We start from the raw sequence: 16,798 nt of genomic DNA, 5'->3' as shown, positions 1-16,798 counted from the left end.
TCAGCAGTATATGCGAAAAATGTTCTGTTTTAAAGCTCCGAGATACGCAAGCAATGAAAAACGCATTCATGATGTCTATAAAGACATTCGGATGCATGTTGGATGGTAGTTTGGTTTAAAATGAGTGATCAGTGTACATAGGGGCTTGTGCGTAAATCCGGGGAAGGCAATGACTGCTTCTGACAACACTGAGTAATATGACGACGCGTTTTGCACTGGAAAGCATTATATAGAGTATTACATCGTTACACCATTTATGTATTTCTCATCCTATCAGTCATCTCCCGCAGTTTGTCCTATTTTTCAAAATCATAGTGTATTTTAAAAGACATGAACCGAGCCTTCGAGCGCAAAAATACTAATCTTTATTTGGTAAGAGATGATAAAGTAGAAACGTACGTCCTCCACTGAAGACAATGAGGAGAGTATGGTTGTCTGAGAAACGGTCTATGCGCATCACCTCGGTGTAGGTCAGCAACACATGGTTGTGGATAGTTGTATTTTCATAGATAATATTGACCCGAAAATATGCCGCACTTTTTATCCAAATTTCACACTCGGAAAATTAGGGTGCATTTTATATCCACTACCTTGTCTTTTGTCTTTTCAAACAATTGCTGTACAATATTTGAGCTCATCTCCAACAATATAACAGCCGTCTGTAGCCGAACCTGGTGACAAGGCACTTTATAACGCAACAATGCAAACTTCTACCGGTGTTTTACTGGCGTTAACGTTATAGAGGTCTGTCATTATTGTCCGTTAGCTTATAATTCAATCTCAGTTGGATGCTGGTAAGGAAGCTTGATTTATGACGACATTAACGACCATTCAGAGCGAAAACCACCATCGAGCCAAGTAATTTGGCACAGTAACGATGCAATTTGTAAGTTATGCCAAAACCACAACCAACAGAGAGGCCGGAAGGACGTATGGACTGGACGAACCTAATGAACGACATTGAGTTGCTTCAGAAGAAAAATGGACAGAGGCAATTTCAATGAGAAAGTCGTTCAGGCGACTAAAGTGTGGCAAGTATGCCGAACTTGAAGTTAAGGTTCTTTCCTAAGTGCAAGATAAGAGGAAAGATGAGATGCCAATCGCAAGATAAATTGTCCAACTGAATGTCTTTAACATCGCAAAGAACTTTAATGGCCCACAATGAGAATTTCGTGTGAATATTGGTTGGTGTCATCGGTTTATGCGGAGAAATGGCAAAAGTACTACGCTAGCAGAAAGAATGCCAGCAGATTTCGAGGAGAAGCTGATCAACTTACAGCATGACGTAATCCAGTTGCGATGGTGTCACCCATGCCATTTTCATCAGATTGGCAATGCTGAGAAGACGCCAATATTTTCTGACATGCCGAGCAATACAACATTACACATGATACGAACAAAAAGTATGTGAGAGGAAGCGAGAATAAAAAAAAAAAAACAGAATAATAGTGATGTTAGCTGTTACGGCCGTTGGAGGAAAGTTATCCCGTTGTATCACTGTGAAGAGAAAAACCATGATAAAACCAAACTTTCCTCATGGGCTCCGTGATTCACTGCCAAGAAAAGGGCTGGATGACAACGCAACTGATGGTTGGTTGTCTAGTGTTTAGAATTGCAGACCTATGGCAATGCTTGCTATGAAAGTCATGCTAGTTTTAGATGCTTTTAACGGACATATAACTGCTGAAGTAAAAGATGAATTTGCTGCACATAACACAGATCTTGTCGTAATACCTACACCAATGACTTCAAACTGCAGGTATACACTGAAGCGCCAGAGATACTGGTATAGGCATGCGTATTCAAATCCAGAGCTAGTAAACAGGCAGAATACAGTGCTGCAGTCGGCATCTCCTACAGTATATAAGACAAATGTCTAGCACAGTAGTTAGATCGGTTACTGCTGCTACAACGACAGGTTATCAAGATTTAAGTGAGTTTGAACGCCGTGCTATAGTGGCGCACGAGCGATGGGACACAGCATCTCAGAGGCAGTGATTAAGTGGGATTTTCCAGTACTACCATTTCACGAGCGTACAGTAAATATTAGGCTTCCGGTAAAAATCGAATCTCCGACATCCCTGAAGACAGAAAAAGATCCTGCAAGAACGGAACCAACAACGACTGAAGAGAATCGTTCAACGTGACAAAAGTGCAACCCTTCCGCAAATTGTTGCCGATTTCAATGCTGGACTATCAACAAGTGTCAGCGTGCGAACCATTTAACGTAACATCATCGGTATGGGCTTTCGGAGACAAAGGCCCACTAGTATACCCTTGATGATTGTACGACACAAAGCTTTATGCCTCACCTGGGCCCGTCAACGCCATTATTAAACTGCTCATGACTGGACACTTGTTACGTGGTCGGGTGAATTTCGTTTCAAATTGTACCGAGCGGATGGATATGTGGAGAGACCACGGAAACTGCATGTCAGCAGGAGACCGTTCAAGCTGGTGAAGGCACTGTAACGGCGTGGGAGGGACGTATACATTTGGAGTGATATGGGACCCCTGACCCGTCTAGATACGACTCTGACAGATAACACATACGTAAGTATTGTGTCTGATCAGTGCATCCATTCATGTACGTTGAGCATTCCGAGGGACTTGGGCAATTCCATCAGGGCATGTGACACCCCACACTTGCAGAATTGCTACAGAGTGGCTCCAGGAACACTTCCGCTGCCCACCAAACTCCATAGACATTGAACATTATTGAGCATATCTGGGATGCCTTGCAACGTGCTGCTCAGAGAAGATGTTTACCCCCCCCCCCCCCCCCCCCGTACTCTTACGGATTTATGGACAGTCGTGCAAGATTCATGGTGTCAGTCCCCTCCAGCACTACTTCAGACATTAGCAAAGTCCGTGCCACGTCGTGTTCGGTCATTTCTGCGTGATCGCGAAGGCCCTACACGATATTAGACAGGTGTACCGGTTTCTTTAGCTCTTCACTGTAGATAAACAAGACGTTCAAGGATAACATCAGAAAAATATATTCAGATTGGCTCCTGGAAGAAGATCACGTCCTTACACCATATGGTGCGAGTGGATTTTTTACTGCGTGGTCCTCAACATCATCAGAGTCTATTATGAAGGAGTTCAATAATGCGCTGGGTGGCACTGGGGATGACGTACCGTGGCAAGAGACGCACTGCAGGAAGATAATAAAGAAAATGATAGGAGTGAGAGTGATGAAGTGAATACCGGTACTAATAGTCACGAGGGTAAATAATACAATATATGTTACCCATGTGTTGCATCAAATGTTGAAACAAATGTTTACGGTACATACCTACGTCTTACACGTAAGTACAAATAAATTTTTTGTAGTTTTTATTCTTTCAATCTGTGTGTGGGTTATCTTCATGCTTTTTTTTACCTTCCTTGAAATTTAGAAGTGCGGCTTTATGCGGTAGCAGGATATTTTAGACGCAATGCAGTTTATGTAGTTTTCATATCCAGTATGAAGAATGGTTCAAATGGCTCTGAGCACTATGGGACTTATGCGGTCGCCCGGTTCCAGACTGAAGCGGCTAGAACCGCTCGGCCTCATCGGCCGGCCAGCAAGAAGAGACGGAGCGTACAATTTCTAACTGGCAGACCATGAACCAATGTGAGTTAAGTCTTAAACTTCTTCATAGAGTCTCCAAGAATGAAAGCCTATGACAGTCTGCGAATATTGTAATTCTCCAACCCAACAATCTCCGTCGCTACTGAGCTCTTGTCGCAACGAAAATATTAAGGTGAAACGAGAATAATGATCCATGAAAAGTTTGTGTAGTGGAAAACTGCGAGATTTAACTGCGAAAAAGACGAATAGTTTATTAATATAATGTCATAAACACAGGAAATCAAGGATCAACAACACGGAACGTCTCACATTGTCACCGTTCACAATACTGAGTATAGTCAGTCGCAATAATGAGGTTATTTAAAGTCTATACAATTACATCGATGTCGACGGAGCTTTGAAATCTAGCTTTCCTCGACTCCTTTTCAACACGTGGATGTTTCTGATAATAAAAATTGTTGGGACAGAGGTCAATGCTCTACTACGGAAAGAAATGTTACTGTGACGCAGGTGTTAGAATCTCACGATAATACCGGAAAAACTATGCTGGTAAGGAAAAGGGGGGGGGGGCAATGAGGAGCGTAAAATCGCAGCGGACCGGCTGGGAGGCAAGTCGCCTTCTTATTGCGCCGCTCGGCGGCGGGCTGGCGTTAACGGCGGTATAAGAGGCCAGGCAGTGCGCATTCGCCGCTCTTCTGACAGCAGTGAGGATGTGGGCGTGCCGCGCGCTCCTGCCGCTGGCTGCATTCGCCACTGTTGCTGTTGCTGTTGCTGTTGCTGCCGTCGCTGCAGGCCATCAGGACCCGTCTCTCACCGCATTTATCAACGCCGATTGGTCAGCTTATCTGTCGGACCGAGCTGTAGTCGAGCGCCACATAAAGTGTGTCCTCGACAAAATGCCCTGCGACGCCGACGGACTGAAGCTGAAAAGTAAGCATTCCACATCTTCCTCTGCTGCGCGCTTCCTTGAGGCCACTGTCAGAGGCATACCATTTTAATGCAGTCGTAACCTCGCAATGGTGTGGGACAGCTAACGCTACACTTCATTATATACCAAACTAACAAGTATCGAGATTCACTGCTTGGCTCTTTAATGAGCCTTCAGTTTATAATTAGTCAGTAATAGCACAACTTCCAGAAGACCACACACTACCCGAAAGGGACCAAATATACTCAAGTCATGTTTCTGCCAAACGGCCTGAATCTCTTTGGACAAAGTAGTGGCGAATACTTGAAGAGTTGTTTCAATATTTCTGCCGCATTATGTGCTATGTCAGCATAAATATACCGATGGTTTCTGTTCTTTTAAAAAGAATCGCGTAGCCTTAGGCTAAAGCGGGAGTTAATAAGTTTATTTAGTGGGAATGATGTACGATCATATTTACTCGTAATAAGGGACTATCTCAAATACAATTCAGGGGGTTACTCTGCTACGTTTGCAATGAATTAAGTCCTTAATTTTTATGTTGTATTCAAAATTTTGTTGATATTGGGCTCATTAAAGACGAATCAAGCATTAGTCGGGCGGCGATAGGAAAAGAAACCGTCACAAGAATCTCACTGTGTATATTGCTCGACTAGAGTAAGTGGACTGTATTCTTTCTCCCCAACACCAGTTTTTTAGTTACTGCAGAACATTTTTATATATTAATACAATCTGCACTTAATTCCAACCGTAGAATTCAGGACGAGAGTTAATTTTTTTTTGTCTACTAAAAGATTAAAAGTAATGCAACCGTACATCCGTTTAATTAGCTGGAACAATTCCCTCGGTCAATTCGAAAAATATGGTACAGACTATCAGTGGAAAAGTAAGTAAACTGAACAAAAAACGACAGTTACGATAACAGTTACGACCACAAATCAACCAGTCAATCAGTTATTCGAGAGTACAATGTGTCGCCTACTGCGTTCTCGTAAATACGTGTTGGATTTTATTTGAATCTGATAGCTCGTACATACCTATAACCAGCCGTACTGGATCATAAAAACATGACAGTGAAATTTTAGTACCGACTAAATTCGGATACATTGCTACGCACTGCGGCAAAATACGAACTAAGATATTCACACCTTATCGTTACGTCATACTTCTGATTACATATGAACCCACTAATTAGCAGCTCCTCTGCACGCACTCCCGCCAACTTGGAAATTGGCATAGTTCTGGAGCGACATGTGATGTCAAATATGTCTCCAAACCCACGAGTTAAGTGAAACAACAAATGAACAGTCTGGATGAAGGTGCAAACGCACGTCCGCGATGCGGTGAGGGTGCTCCAGACCTATTCGAGACACGCGACACTGCTGCGCTACAGAATTGCATCGCTTCGACAATGGGCCGCGCCCAGATCAGCTCTTTGCTTAACCGCATTACTTAAATACTGTAAAATTTGTGAAAATGAAGGCGAAGAGTCTACACTTACTGAAAAAGGCTACATAAAAAAATAAAAGAAACGAACAAATAAAAAATCTTGGGACTGTGCATTACACCACTGTGGTGTAGCGTTTAAGTTCACTCGAGCAATGCTTCAAACTAGAAAACAAGTGTTAGCGGAGTTGCTTGTTGCTGACCTTGGACGGAGCCAGTCCGCAGCTGCAGCGGCGATTCCAATTTCCACGCACGCAAGGCCTGAATGATTGTCGGAAACTGAGAATGGCTCAAAACCTAGACCTTCAAGCGTATCTCTATCGTCCTCTCAATCTATAATCTAATATTCGTTAAAAAAAGAAACATGAATTAGCCCTCGGCCAGCTGTATCAACTGAGCATATTACATAGGCAAGACTGTATCCGAATTTTATTGCACAGCATCCTTAGTAATGCTAAAGGCCTTCCATAAGGATTAGGATTTAGCGTTGTAGAGCTGATAACAAACGTTATTTGAAAGCCACCCATATACGTAGATATTAGTGAATGAGACTGGTAATATGCCCTGTAGGGATAGTCTGAAACTTTAACAAATAAACTTTACTGTCATTTGTGATAAAGAAACAAGAAAGAGTTATAAATGTTGTAAGAGTCTGGATGAAGGTGCAAACGCACGTTCGCGATACGGTGAGGATGCTCCAGACCTATCCGAGAGACGCAAGACTGCTGCGCTACAGAATTGCCATCGCTTCGACAATGGGCCGAGCCCAGATCAGCTCTTTGCTTAACTGCATTACTGAAATACCTCTCTCACAAGGGTATCCATCTCGTTTTCACACGAAGTAGTAGTAACCGTCAACAGATTGATACAACTGCTCCCTGCTCTTTACCGATGCGAAGAATTGCAAGTTCTTACTACTGAATTTCGTTTAACCTCGAAACGGCTTCTAACAATGTCCAGTGAGCTCAACAAACAAATGGATGAAAGTTCAATGATATGGAACTTAGAAATACACTCCAAAATCCAACATTATAGATTTTACGAAAACAGTGCACTTTATTCCAGCTGCCACAAAATTCGCGAAGCACACTGTGACCCTGTTTTGAGAGACTACGAAGATCCATCGCAACTGAAGCACGTAAAATAACTCCCTGGACTGAAGTTCGGATGGTATAATTACTCCTTCGACTATTCATTTCTATCAATTGGGAAAAGATGCGTTACAATAGTAAACAATAAAATCAGTGCACCATTGAATGTAACTTACCCTAAATTTAGATTTCATTCTAAAAATGAGAGGCAGCCAATAAGTGACCGTTAGGTTGTTAAATCAACGGCAAATAACTACACCGTCTCTTTACGCCCATTGGAACTGGCAAGCTATGTACATCAAGCTGTTCCAATTATTAGCGAAAGTTCTTTGTCGTCTAGTCTGAATGTCTGACAAATATATCTGTTGCCCTTGGTATCTTTTTGTATCTTCACGTGAGAGAGCCAAGTTGCCGAAATTTAAAATGCACCTTCCGAGCAAACGAAAGATTACATGAAATGTTGTAGGCTATGAGCGCAACAAAAAATTCAATGTCCATTTCGATTACGAACTGTGCGAATAGTTTTGCGGTATTTCTCGTCATAGTGCACATCTGGCTACTTAGACGATTTCCGTTTCCCTTTCAACTAATACTGTAGCGCCTCCTTTCGAATTAAAGATGTGAAGACTAACACACGAAAAGCGATGGTGAAACATGTTGGTTCATACTCGCTGAAGAACAGTCTTCACAACACATACATAGTTTGCAGCAAAGTCAAAGACACCCCTCGCCACTACCCCTTCTCTCCTGGATGTTTGTGATCGGAAAGGGGACAGGCAATTTTTGCGCCCCACGATAACATCCTCATGTCCGAAAGAAGAGCATCTGATCATCATGGAACAGTTCTGGAGCGACATGTGATTTCAACTAGGTCTCCAGGCCCACGAGTTAAGTGACACAACAAATGAACATGCTCTAAAACTGAGATGGATGACGTTGGATGTACGAGGGACCAAGCTCTTTGCAAAAGAAATAGTCACCGCCTATCCATTTTACACAATGTTCCAATTAATATTCAACTGCACATATATAATTCTACAATAGCTGCAATGTGTCTCCCAGGCGAATCGCATTGTTCGCAACAGAGGTTAATGACTAATGGTACTCATTCTTGCAATGTTTATCCGTTCTTTTAAGTATAAAAGTATGAGTTACTGCAAAATATATGTACAATTACACAATCACTGCGAATTATCTGAAGCAACGTCAGACACGACTGAACAACCTATACTATGTATCCTGTGTAAACCGGTTAAGTAATACTACTAATGAAATGCAAATGCCGGCCTCGGTGGCCGTGCGGTTGCAGGCGCTGCAGTCCGGAACAGTGGGACTGCTACGGTCGCAGGTTCGAATCCTGCCTCGGGAATTGGTGTGTGTGATGTCCTTAGGTTAGTTAGGTTTAAGTAGTTCTAAGTTCTAGGGGACTGATGACCTAAGATGTTAAGTCCCATAGTGCCCAGAGCCATTTGAACCATTTTTGAACTAATGTTCTAGTGTAAGGTTTGCTCAGATGGTCACGCTATTCCAGAAATGCAATGCACTTGTAGGACCGCACCAAAAACTGATAGGAAATAAGTATTTTAAAGCCATCTCCAGGCATTAGTAAAACGGTCCACCCTAGTGTACGTAAGCATACTGAAAGCAGTGCCACTGTACAGCATTATATTTAGTGCATGCACTTACAAGATAATTATTTCAAAAAATGGCTCTAAGCACCATGGTACTTAACATCCGAGGTCATCAGTCACCTAGATTTAGCACTACTTAAACCTAACTATCCTAAGGACATCACACACATCCATGCCCGAGGCAGGATTCGAACCTGCGACCGTAGCAGCAGCGCGGTTCCGGACTTATGCGCCTAGAACCGCTCGGCCACAACGGCCGGCAGTTAATTATTTGTCCGTCATGACTGTTATTGTACACTGCCTGAAAAAAAGTGAAATACACAGATGACGTGGTTGGATGTCAACGTTACCTTCGTAACGTTCACTTCATCGGTGAGTATGTAAATTCTTAACAGTTGCAGTTGCCTATGACAGATAGAATGGCTATCAGATTCATTAGAACCATTCGTTTTTAGTGTTGTAATCAGGTCTGGGACGTTGTACAAGAGGCGTGAAAAGCGTCAGGAGTTAGGTGATCACTGAAGGACAGTGAGATGCCGCGGCTGGTCGAACCGTGCATTATCGAGATTTGCGGGGCATTCGGATGCGACAATGCCCTTACGCTAGACTGCATACGGATGTCAGAGCAGGCATACTCGTCGTCAAGGCTCCAGTCAACCGCGTCTGACCAACACAAGGGAGTATCGCCATATTGTGCACCAAGGACATCGTAACTTCTTCACATATGCGCCTGTCATTCGAGAAAAAATAATTGACTCCCTGCAACATTCTGTCTCATCTCGCACCATTGGTCGGAGACTAGCAACAATCTACTATGCATTTACCGCTCACTGTATATGCTGCCGATAACACTACAACACAGACGACTGCGTTTGGAGGGGTGCCGTGACAGGAAAGCATGGACTGTTGTTGAACAGCACCTCATTATGTTCAGTGATCAATCGTGGTTCCGCACTACCCTAGACGAATATCGTCGGCGAGTATGGCGCCGGCCTTTCGAGGAGGTACTATTCTTCAAATGTTTCGGAGGGGCACTGCGATGTTACTTCTGGCGTCATGGTGTAAGGAGCCATCGTTGTCCGTGATTGAGGGAACTCTCACGGCGTAACGGTACGTCACGGACTTCCTTCGTCCTCAAGTGTTAGGTTTCGTGCGGCAATATCATGGTGACATTTTTCAATGGGACAATCCTCGTCAATACAAGACACGTGTCTGTATGTACTGCCTGTTTCATGTCAAGAAACTCCTGTGGCCAGACAGATCTCCAGATTTGTCCCCAATAGAACACGCATGGGGTCAGCTCCGTCGTCAATTCCGTTGGGTTGTTTTGGCGGAGGAGACCAGACAGCGAGGTCATCGGTCTCATCGAGTTAGGGAAGGATGAGGAAGGAAGTCGGCCACGCCCTTTGAAAGGAGCTATCCCGGCATTTGCCTGGAGCGATTTAGAGAAATCACGAGAAACCTCTATCAGGACGGCCGGACGCGGGATTGAACCGTCGTCGTCCTGAATGCGAGTCCAATGTGCTAGCCACTGCGCCACCTCGCTCAGTGTCAAATCCGTCACAATGTCCGTATCGAGGACATCAAGTGTCAGTTACAACAGTTGTGAGGAAGCTTATCTCAAGAGAGGACACAAAGGCTTTATGACATCCTTCCCAACCGAATCAGTGCTTACATAGAGGCCAGAGATGGTGCAACTTCACATTAATAAATAGGCTCAAACTCCCAAGCTCACTGTAAATTTAACTCTATACCGTAATCGCTGAAATAACATCACATACCCTTCAACACTTTTAGTTTCATTCTGTTTCTTCCTCCCCTTCTGGGTGCTTCAGTTCTCTTGTGAGCGAGTATGCATCATGTATATGCAAAGAGTTCTCCAATTATTGACAGGTGATGAAGAGACGTTAGTGCCCAAAAGTTGAGCGAAGTCAAGAAAATACGCAGCAGTGTATTAGGGAAATAATGTTTCTGACGTGTTTATACTTTCGTTGTGAGCTCAGTGTAATCCTTGATAAGGTTTACAACGTAACGCCACAAAGACGCCCTTGCAGGATACATTCCTTGTACCATTTGAAGTAGATTAAAGATTGCAGCCTCAACAGCGTTAAATATGACGTAATGACAGTTGCGATACGTAAGAAATTTTTGTTTTAGGCCAGTACAGGATCGACCAAAAGTGACAGTGTCATATGGCAAAATCGATACCTGAGCGTAAGTGCACGACGGAATCTAAAGTTGCCGCCAAGGTAACTGAATCTACCTCGAGACTTTCAGTTTCCTCGAGAGTTCCAGTTTCCTTACAAAGTGTATACTGAATGCTAAGAGTAGATCGGGAAAGTAGGCCAGTGTCCACTCTTTGTCTGCTGGACGATCTCTTCGGAAAAGTGCAGGGGAGACTGCCGGCAGCGACTGAGCGCACTGGGTGCATCCGGCTGCAAACTGTGGCTCATGTAGACACGACACTGCAGCCTCGGTTCACAGGCCATTCTCGGTTTCTACATGTGGTGAAGACTCCTCCCCCCGCCAGGTTGAAGCGGAGCTATTGTTTTGCAGCCTTGCTCCCAGAATGGATAATGGTCCTCTGCTTTCGAGCAGGATGGTTAGTCTAAATCAGAGGTTCCGACGATTTTGCGACGGTATCGGACGAAAAATTTCAATATCCGCTGTAGGGTGGAGAACTGTGTGGTTCCCTTTAAAAGGTCAGGCATTCCCTACACGCGCGCCTACCTACGCTAGCAGAATGCGTGTGGCGTACACATGCTGGTTTTTCAAGACATAATTCCCTCCACAAGCCCGATGAAATACCTTCTCAGTCCAGAGTAGCATTCGTCATCGAAGATCCAAGAAAGAAAATGTTGATATATTATTAGTTGAGCGCAGGAGAGTCTGTGGAAATGTCTCTTAACTAATCTCGCTTATAAACGGTAACAAAGCCCACATAGTACTAGGGACAGAAGCTGTTTGAAATCAGATGTCATTAGTAATGAAATACTGAATCCCAATTGGAATGTACATCGCAAAGGTAGGTTGAACGCTGGTGGAAAAGGCATGTTTATAGCCATAAAAAGATGATAACATCTGATGCGATTAGTAGATTCTGAATGTGAAATACTTTGAGTGAAGATAGGTATAATAGCTGCATCAAACATTGTCACTGAATCCTTTTATGAACTGTCTGCCTCAGAAGAGGTAATAGCGGAACAGTTACGAGGAAACTTGGAGAGTACTTAAGGCAAATTTCCTTGTCACATTTCAGTTTTAGTTTAGATTTTAACTTGCCCGCTATAGACTGGGAGCTCAAGTGATTAGGACTGGTAGTAGGGACAGAGAATCGTTTGAAATTGAGTGCCTTATCGGAAAATTACATTGAACAGTTAATCATAACATCGACTCGTGAAGATCTTTGACCTGCTAGTTACAAACAGACTATCACTTTCCGACTCAGAGTAGGACAGAGAATCAGTGATCATAAGGCCGTTACAACACCGTTGAAAACGGCTGAAAATAAGAATACAAAGGAAGGCAAGAAGATTTTTCTCCTAGCAAGAGCCCCAAGACACAAATTTCAGATTACCTGAACGGACAGTACGAAAATTGCGTCTCCAGGCTGATTATGTTGAGCATCAATGGGCAAAATTCTAGAGTGTTGTACAATACGTCTTACGACGCATATGAACCGAACGAAGTTGTTAAGGATGTAAAGGACATGCCGTAGTTCGACAGCCACATTAGGAAACTGCTACGAAGGCCAAGACAGCTTCACTGCAGATTTGAACGTAGCCAAAGCCTCACAGACAAACAAACATTAAACGAAGCTAGAATCAGCTTAAGGAGAGCCACGCACGAAGTGTTCAACGAATTAAAAAGTAAAATTCTGTCTATCGGCTTGAAAGAAAGTCCTAAGAAGTTTTGATCTTATTTTATATCACTTTATGGATCGAGGGCTCTGTCCAGACATTCTGTGACCATAATGGCATTGAAACGGAGGATAACACAGAAAAGTCCGAAATACTGACCTTTTTTCCAAAACTGTTTCATAGAGGAATGTCACACTGTAATACTTTCCGTAAATCGTCGCACGAACCTCAAAATGGCAGATAACGAAATTGCTGACCATGGGACAGAAAAGCAACTGAAATCGCACAACAGAGTAAAGGCCACTGAGCCTGACGGGATACAAATATGATTCTAAATACAGTACGCGATAGAACTTGCCTCTCATCTAGAAGCAGCGTAGAGTAGGTATCTGGAGGAGCGAAGTGTTCCTGACTGGAAAAAAAGCGTTAGCCATTCTCGTTTTCAAGAGGGGTTGTCGAGCAAACGCACAAAACTATAGGCCTTTATCTCTGACGTCGGTCTTTTGTGAAATTTTGGAATATGTTTTATGCTCGCGTATTATGAAATTTCTATAGAATCTCCTCTGTAGGAACCGAAGTGGGTTCCAAAAACAATGATCGTAAGAAACCCAGCTCACTCTTTTCGTCAACGAGACACAGAATGCAATAGATGCAGTCGCCCAGCAGATACCACGTACCTTGACTTCCGGAAGACATTCGATACTGTTCCGCAGTATCGCCTAATGAACAAAATACGAGCCCACGGGATATCAGACAAACTGTGTGACTGCATAGAAGATTTTCTAGCAAGCACAACACAGCACGTTATTCTGAACTGAGTGAAGTCTTCAGACGTAAAAATAACCTCGGTCGTACCTCTGAGGAGCGTTATAGGACCATTACTTTTCACAGTATATACACTATGTGATCGAAAGTATCCGGACACCCGCAAAAACTTACTTTTTCATTTTAGGTACATTATGCTGCCATCTACTGGCTGGTACTCCATATCAGCGACCTCAGAATTCATTAGACATCGTGAGAGGGCAGAATGGGGCGCTCCGCGGAACTCACGGGCTTCGAACGTGGTCAGGTGACTGGGTGTCACTAGTATCATACGTCTGTACGCGAGATTTTCACACACCTAAACATCCCTAGGTCCACTGTTTCCGATGTGATAGTGAAGTGGAAACGTGAAGGGACACGTACAGCACACAAACGTACTGGTCGACCTCGCCTGTTGACTGACAGAAACCGCCGTTATGTGTAATAGACAGACATCTATCCAGACCATTACACGGGAATTCCAAACTGCACCAGGATCCACTGCAAGTACTTTGACAGTTAGGTGGGAGGTGGGAAAACTGTCATTTCATGGTCGAGCGGCTGCTCATACGCCACACATCACGCCGGTAAATGCCAAACGACGCCTCGCTTGGAGTAAGTAGCGTAAACATTGGACGATTGAAAAGTGGACGAATCACGGCACACAATGTGGCGATCCGATGGCAGGGTGTGGGTATGGCGAATGTCCAGTGAAGATCATCTGCCAGCATGTGTAGTGCCAACAGTAAAATTTGGAGACGGTGGTGTTACGGTGTGGTCGTGTTTTTCATGGAGGGGGGCTTGCACCCCTATTTGTTTTGCGTGGCACTATCACGGCACAGGCCTACATTAATGTTTTAAGAACCTTCGTTCCTCCCACTGTTGAAGAGCAATTCGTGGATGGCGATTGCATCTTTCAGCATGATCAAGAACCTGTTCATTACGTATGGCCTGTGGCGGAGTGGTTACACGACAATAACAATGCTGTAATGGACTGGCCTTTACAGAGTCCTGAACTGAATCCTACAGAACACCTTTGGGATGTTTTGGAACGCCAACTTTGTGCTGGGCCTCACCGACCGACAGCGATACCTCTCTTCAGTGCAGCACTCCGTGAAGAATGGGCTGTCATTCCCCAAGAAGGGACTTCCGACGACGTATGCTACGTTGCTGCCATGAATGTGCGGCATGTAGCGAAACCATATGCTCTGTAAAAGGTTTGTTGTAATGCAAGAGACTTACCGCTTCTTCTGTTTTCAGAACTTATCCAAAAACCACATTTTGGATATTGTTATTGGCTGCTTGTTTACGCTTATCTAATGGACACTGGGGTATTGATTCCATTAAGGAACATTCACTGAACACTAATCTCGTTACGATCCGAAAGTATGTGAAAGAAATGGGAGAAAATCTGCTCTTGTCGCAAGCAGTTTTATAGGGTAAGGGGCTTGCTACCGCAAACAAACGCGTACTCAAGTGTCCCACTTCCTGAGGAAATACGATAATAATTAACTTCCTCTGACTGAAGAATTACGGTACGTCATTCAGATTTAACGCTCTGCTGACAGAGGTCATCCTCAGTTGCATATCGACACTGGTAGTGTCCTCCACAGCTACTGTAGGCAGCGAGATGTAGAAGCATCCGACAAGCCACCTGCCTGTTGCCTCAGCGCAGTTCAAGGACGCCTGACAGGTCACACTCGAGAAGCACGAAACCTTGTCGTTTCTTTAGTGAAGCTGTTTCTTAGCCTCGCGAGATTGAACGGGCTATCTATAATGTCTCCTAACCATAGACAAGAAGTACCGCAGAACCAATCAGCTTGACCGCGCCAAGCACGGTGAGATAATCTTTAGAGGTGACAGGCAATCTCCACAATATGAAATGCTTTAATATGACTGGATGCAGGGTGCGCCGGAGCAGGTTTACATAACTCAACCTACTTCAGGCACTGCATTACAAGACAGATGAATAACTCAAGATTTGCCATATTCCGATGCAGCGATCAAATCAGTCTCGAAAGTTTGTGTAAACGATAACGTCACTGAAGAAGACGATAATGTGAGTGAGAGAAACGCAAACAGTTACACATGCAGAGATGGATGGATAAGTAGGGTGTGTGTGTGTGTGTGTGTGTGTGTGTGTGTGTGTGTGTGTGTGTGTGTGAGAGAGAGAGAGAGAGAGAGAGAGAGAGAGACCGACCTTGCTTCTGTATAAAAGCCACGGAGCGACAATGTTCTTCGAAATACTAAGACCAACTACAGATTGCATTGTTAAGGACATTGCTGAGTGGGTGCTGCTCAAATGCTTTTAAACTGCCACCTCCTGGAAATTAATATGTAGAATCTTCATTAGTAACGGCTTGCAATCACATGCGTCACGCGAAGGACATAGTACCATTTTCCAGAATTTGAGTAATACTGTAAGTATTATGAAAATAGAAACAAAACTGGGTCGTATTCTCAGCAACAACCAAGAGATTACACCAGTTACTTTTTTTTTCCTTTTTTATTCCCGAACTGCACTGTACAGGACAACACAATCTTTTCTGTCGTTCTCGGATTGGTTACTTGTCAAGCAAGAGGAGACAAAACTGAATTTCTGATTCCGGCAATAGCTTTGAAGCCAAGGAAACTTTTCAGGAAACCTTCAACAGCATTGATATCGGTAAATATATGGAGTGCTTGCTCGAAATATACCCATCATGTTCTATCCTAGCAACATGACTGCAGTCACACTTTAATGTTATACTCTTTCTCCGTGCAATATTATATCTGCTGCAGTATTTCACTCAATGTTGCCACTGTTTCAGGATTGGTTCCAATCATGGTGGTACAGAAATGCTCCCAGTGCACTCTGAGGCAGAGACAGAACGCTCAGATAGTGAAACAGTTCCTTCGCACCTTTTACCCTGGTGTGTGGCAGTCTGTGGAAGATAAGTACCGCGGATGAGCAGCACGGTGCCGACACCAGCGCGGCGTCTCGCTCAGCAGCGCAGACCATCTGTCCCCGCCGTGCGTCACAACCATTTTCATCTTATTTCTTTCGCTTTGTTCGACAATAATATTTATTTTATACAAGCAAGAAACGTACTTTTGTAAATAAAACATAACGCATTTATTCCACGTGCGAAATTTGAATCACGACAGTTTCAAAAACAAACTCAATTTAATGCTTCCTCTTCCTTCATATCCTACATCATATTACGTAACAGAATGGAATTGCCTCTCCACTCACTTTTTCTGAAGAAAAAGTATTCTTCGGCGCAACGCTGTACATTAAAATATCGTTAAAACACGGTGACTGTGGTGGGGCTGAAACATTGCTATACAGCAACATGAGGTGATTCTTGAAACAAGGAATCTGAGTAAAGCTACACATGGACGTGTGTACAAACGCATAAGGAAGTTATCTCGCAACTTCTTCTAACAGTGATGAAACACATTCTTTCTACTATTATTTTCCA

The 16,798-nt window shown here is 43.7% G+C and overlaps 2 protein-coding genes across 6 annotated transcripts in view; one reads left to right on the top strand and one right to left on the bottom strand.

Annotated features, from left to right (window-relative positions):
- The window catches only part of LOC126365127 (peripheral plasma membrane protein CASK-like), a 1,978,716-nt gene that overhangs the window by 864,124 nt on the left and 1,097,794 nt on the right, over positions 1–16,798 (bottom strand). The gene's annotated exons all lie outside the window — the stretch shown is intronic.
- On the top strand, positions 4,252–16,476 carry LOC126365220 (ejaculatory bulb-specific protein 3-like). The gene is made up of 2 exons (XM_050008125.1): positions 4,252–4,507; positions 16,145–16,476. Exons 1-2 carry the CDS (start codon positions 4,288–4,290, stop codon positions 16,282–16,284), a joined length of 360 nt encoding a protein of 119 aa, XP_049864082.1. The 5' UTR covers positions 4,252–4,287; the 3' UTR covers positions 16,285–16,476.

Source organism: Schistocerca gregaria, chromosome 1 (assembly GCF_023897955.1).
Source record: "Schistocerca gregaria isolate iqSchGreg1 chromosome 1, iqSchGreg1.2, whole genome shotgun sequence".
Taxonomy (NCBI): Eukaryota; Metazoa; Arthropoda; class Insecta; order Orthoptera; family Acrididae; genus Schistocerca; species Schistocerca gregaria.
The sequence above is the reverse complement of the archived record's forward strand: the minus strand, read 5'-3'. Positions and strand labels throughout refer to the sequence as shown.

What these genes read in the sequence shown, in the direction of transcription:
- LOC126365220 (XM_050008125.1), top strand. Translation starts at nt 4,288, where the DNA reads ATGTGGGCGTGCCGCGCGCTCCTGCCGCTGGCTGCATTCGCCACTGTT. An exon ending in CGACGGACTGAAGCTGAAAA is followed by an intron (nt 4,508 to 16,144) that starts GTAAGCATTCCA and finishes CCACTGTTTCAG; the next exon opens with GATTGGTTCCAATCATGGTG.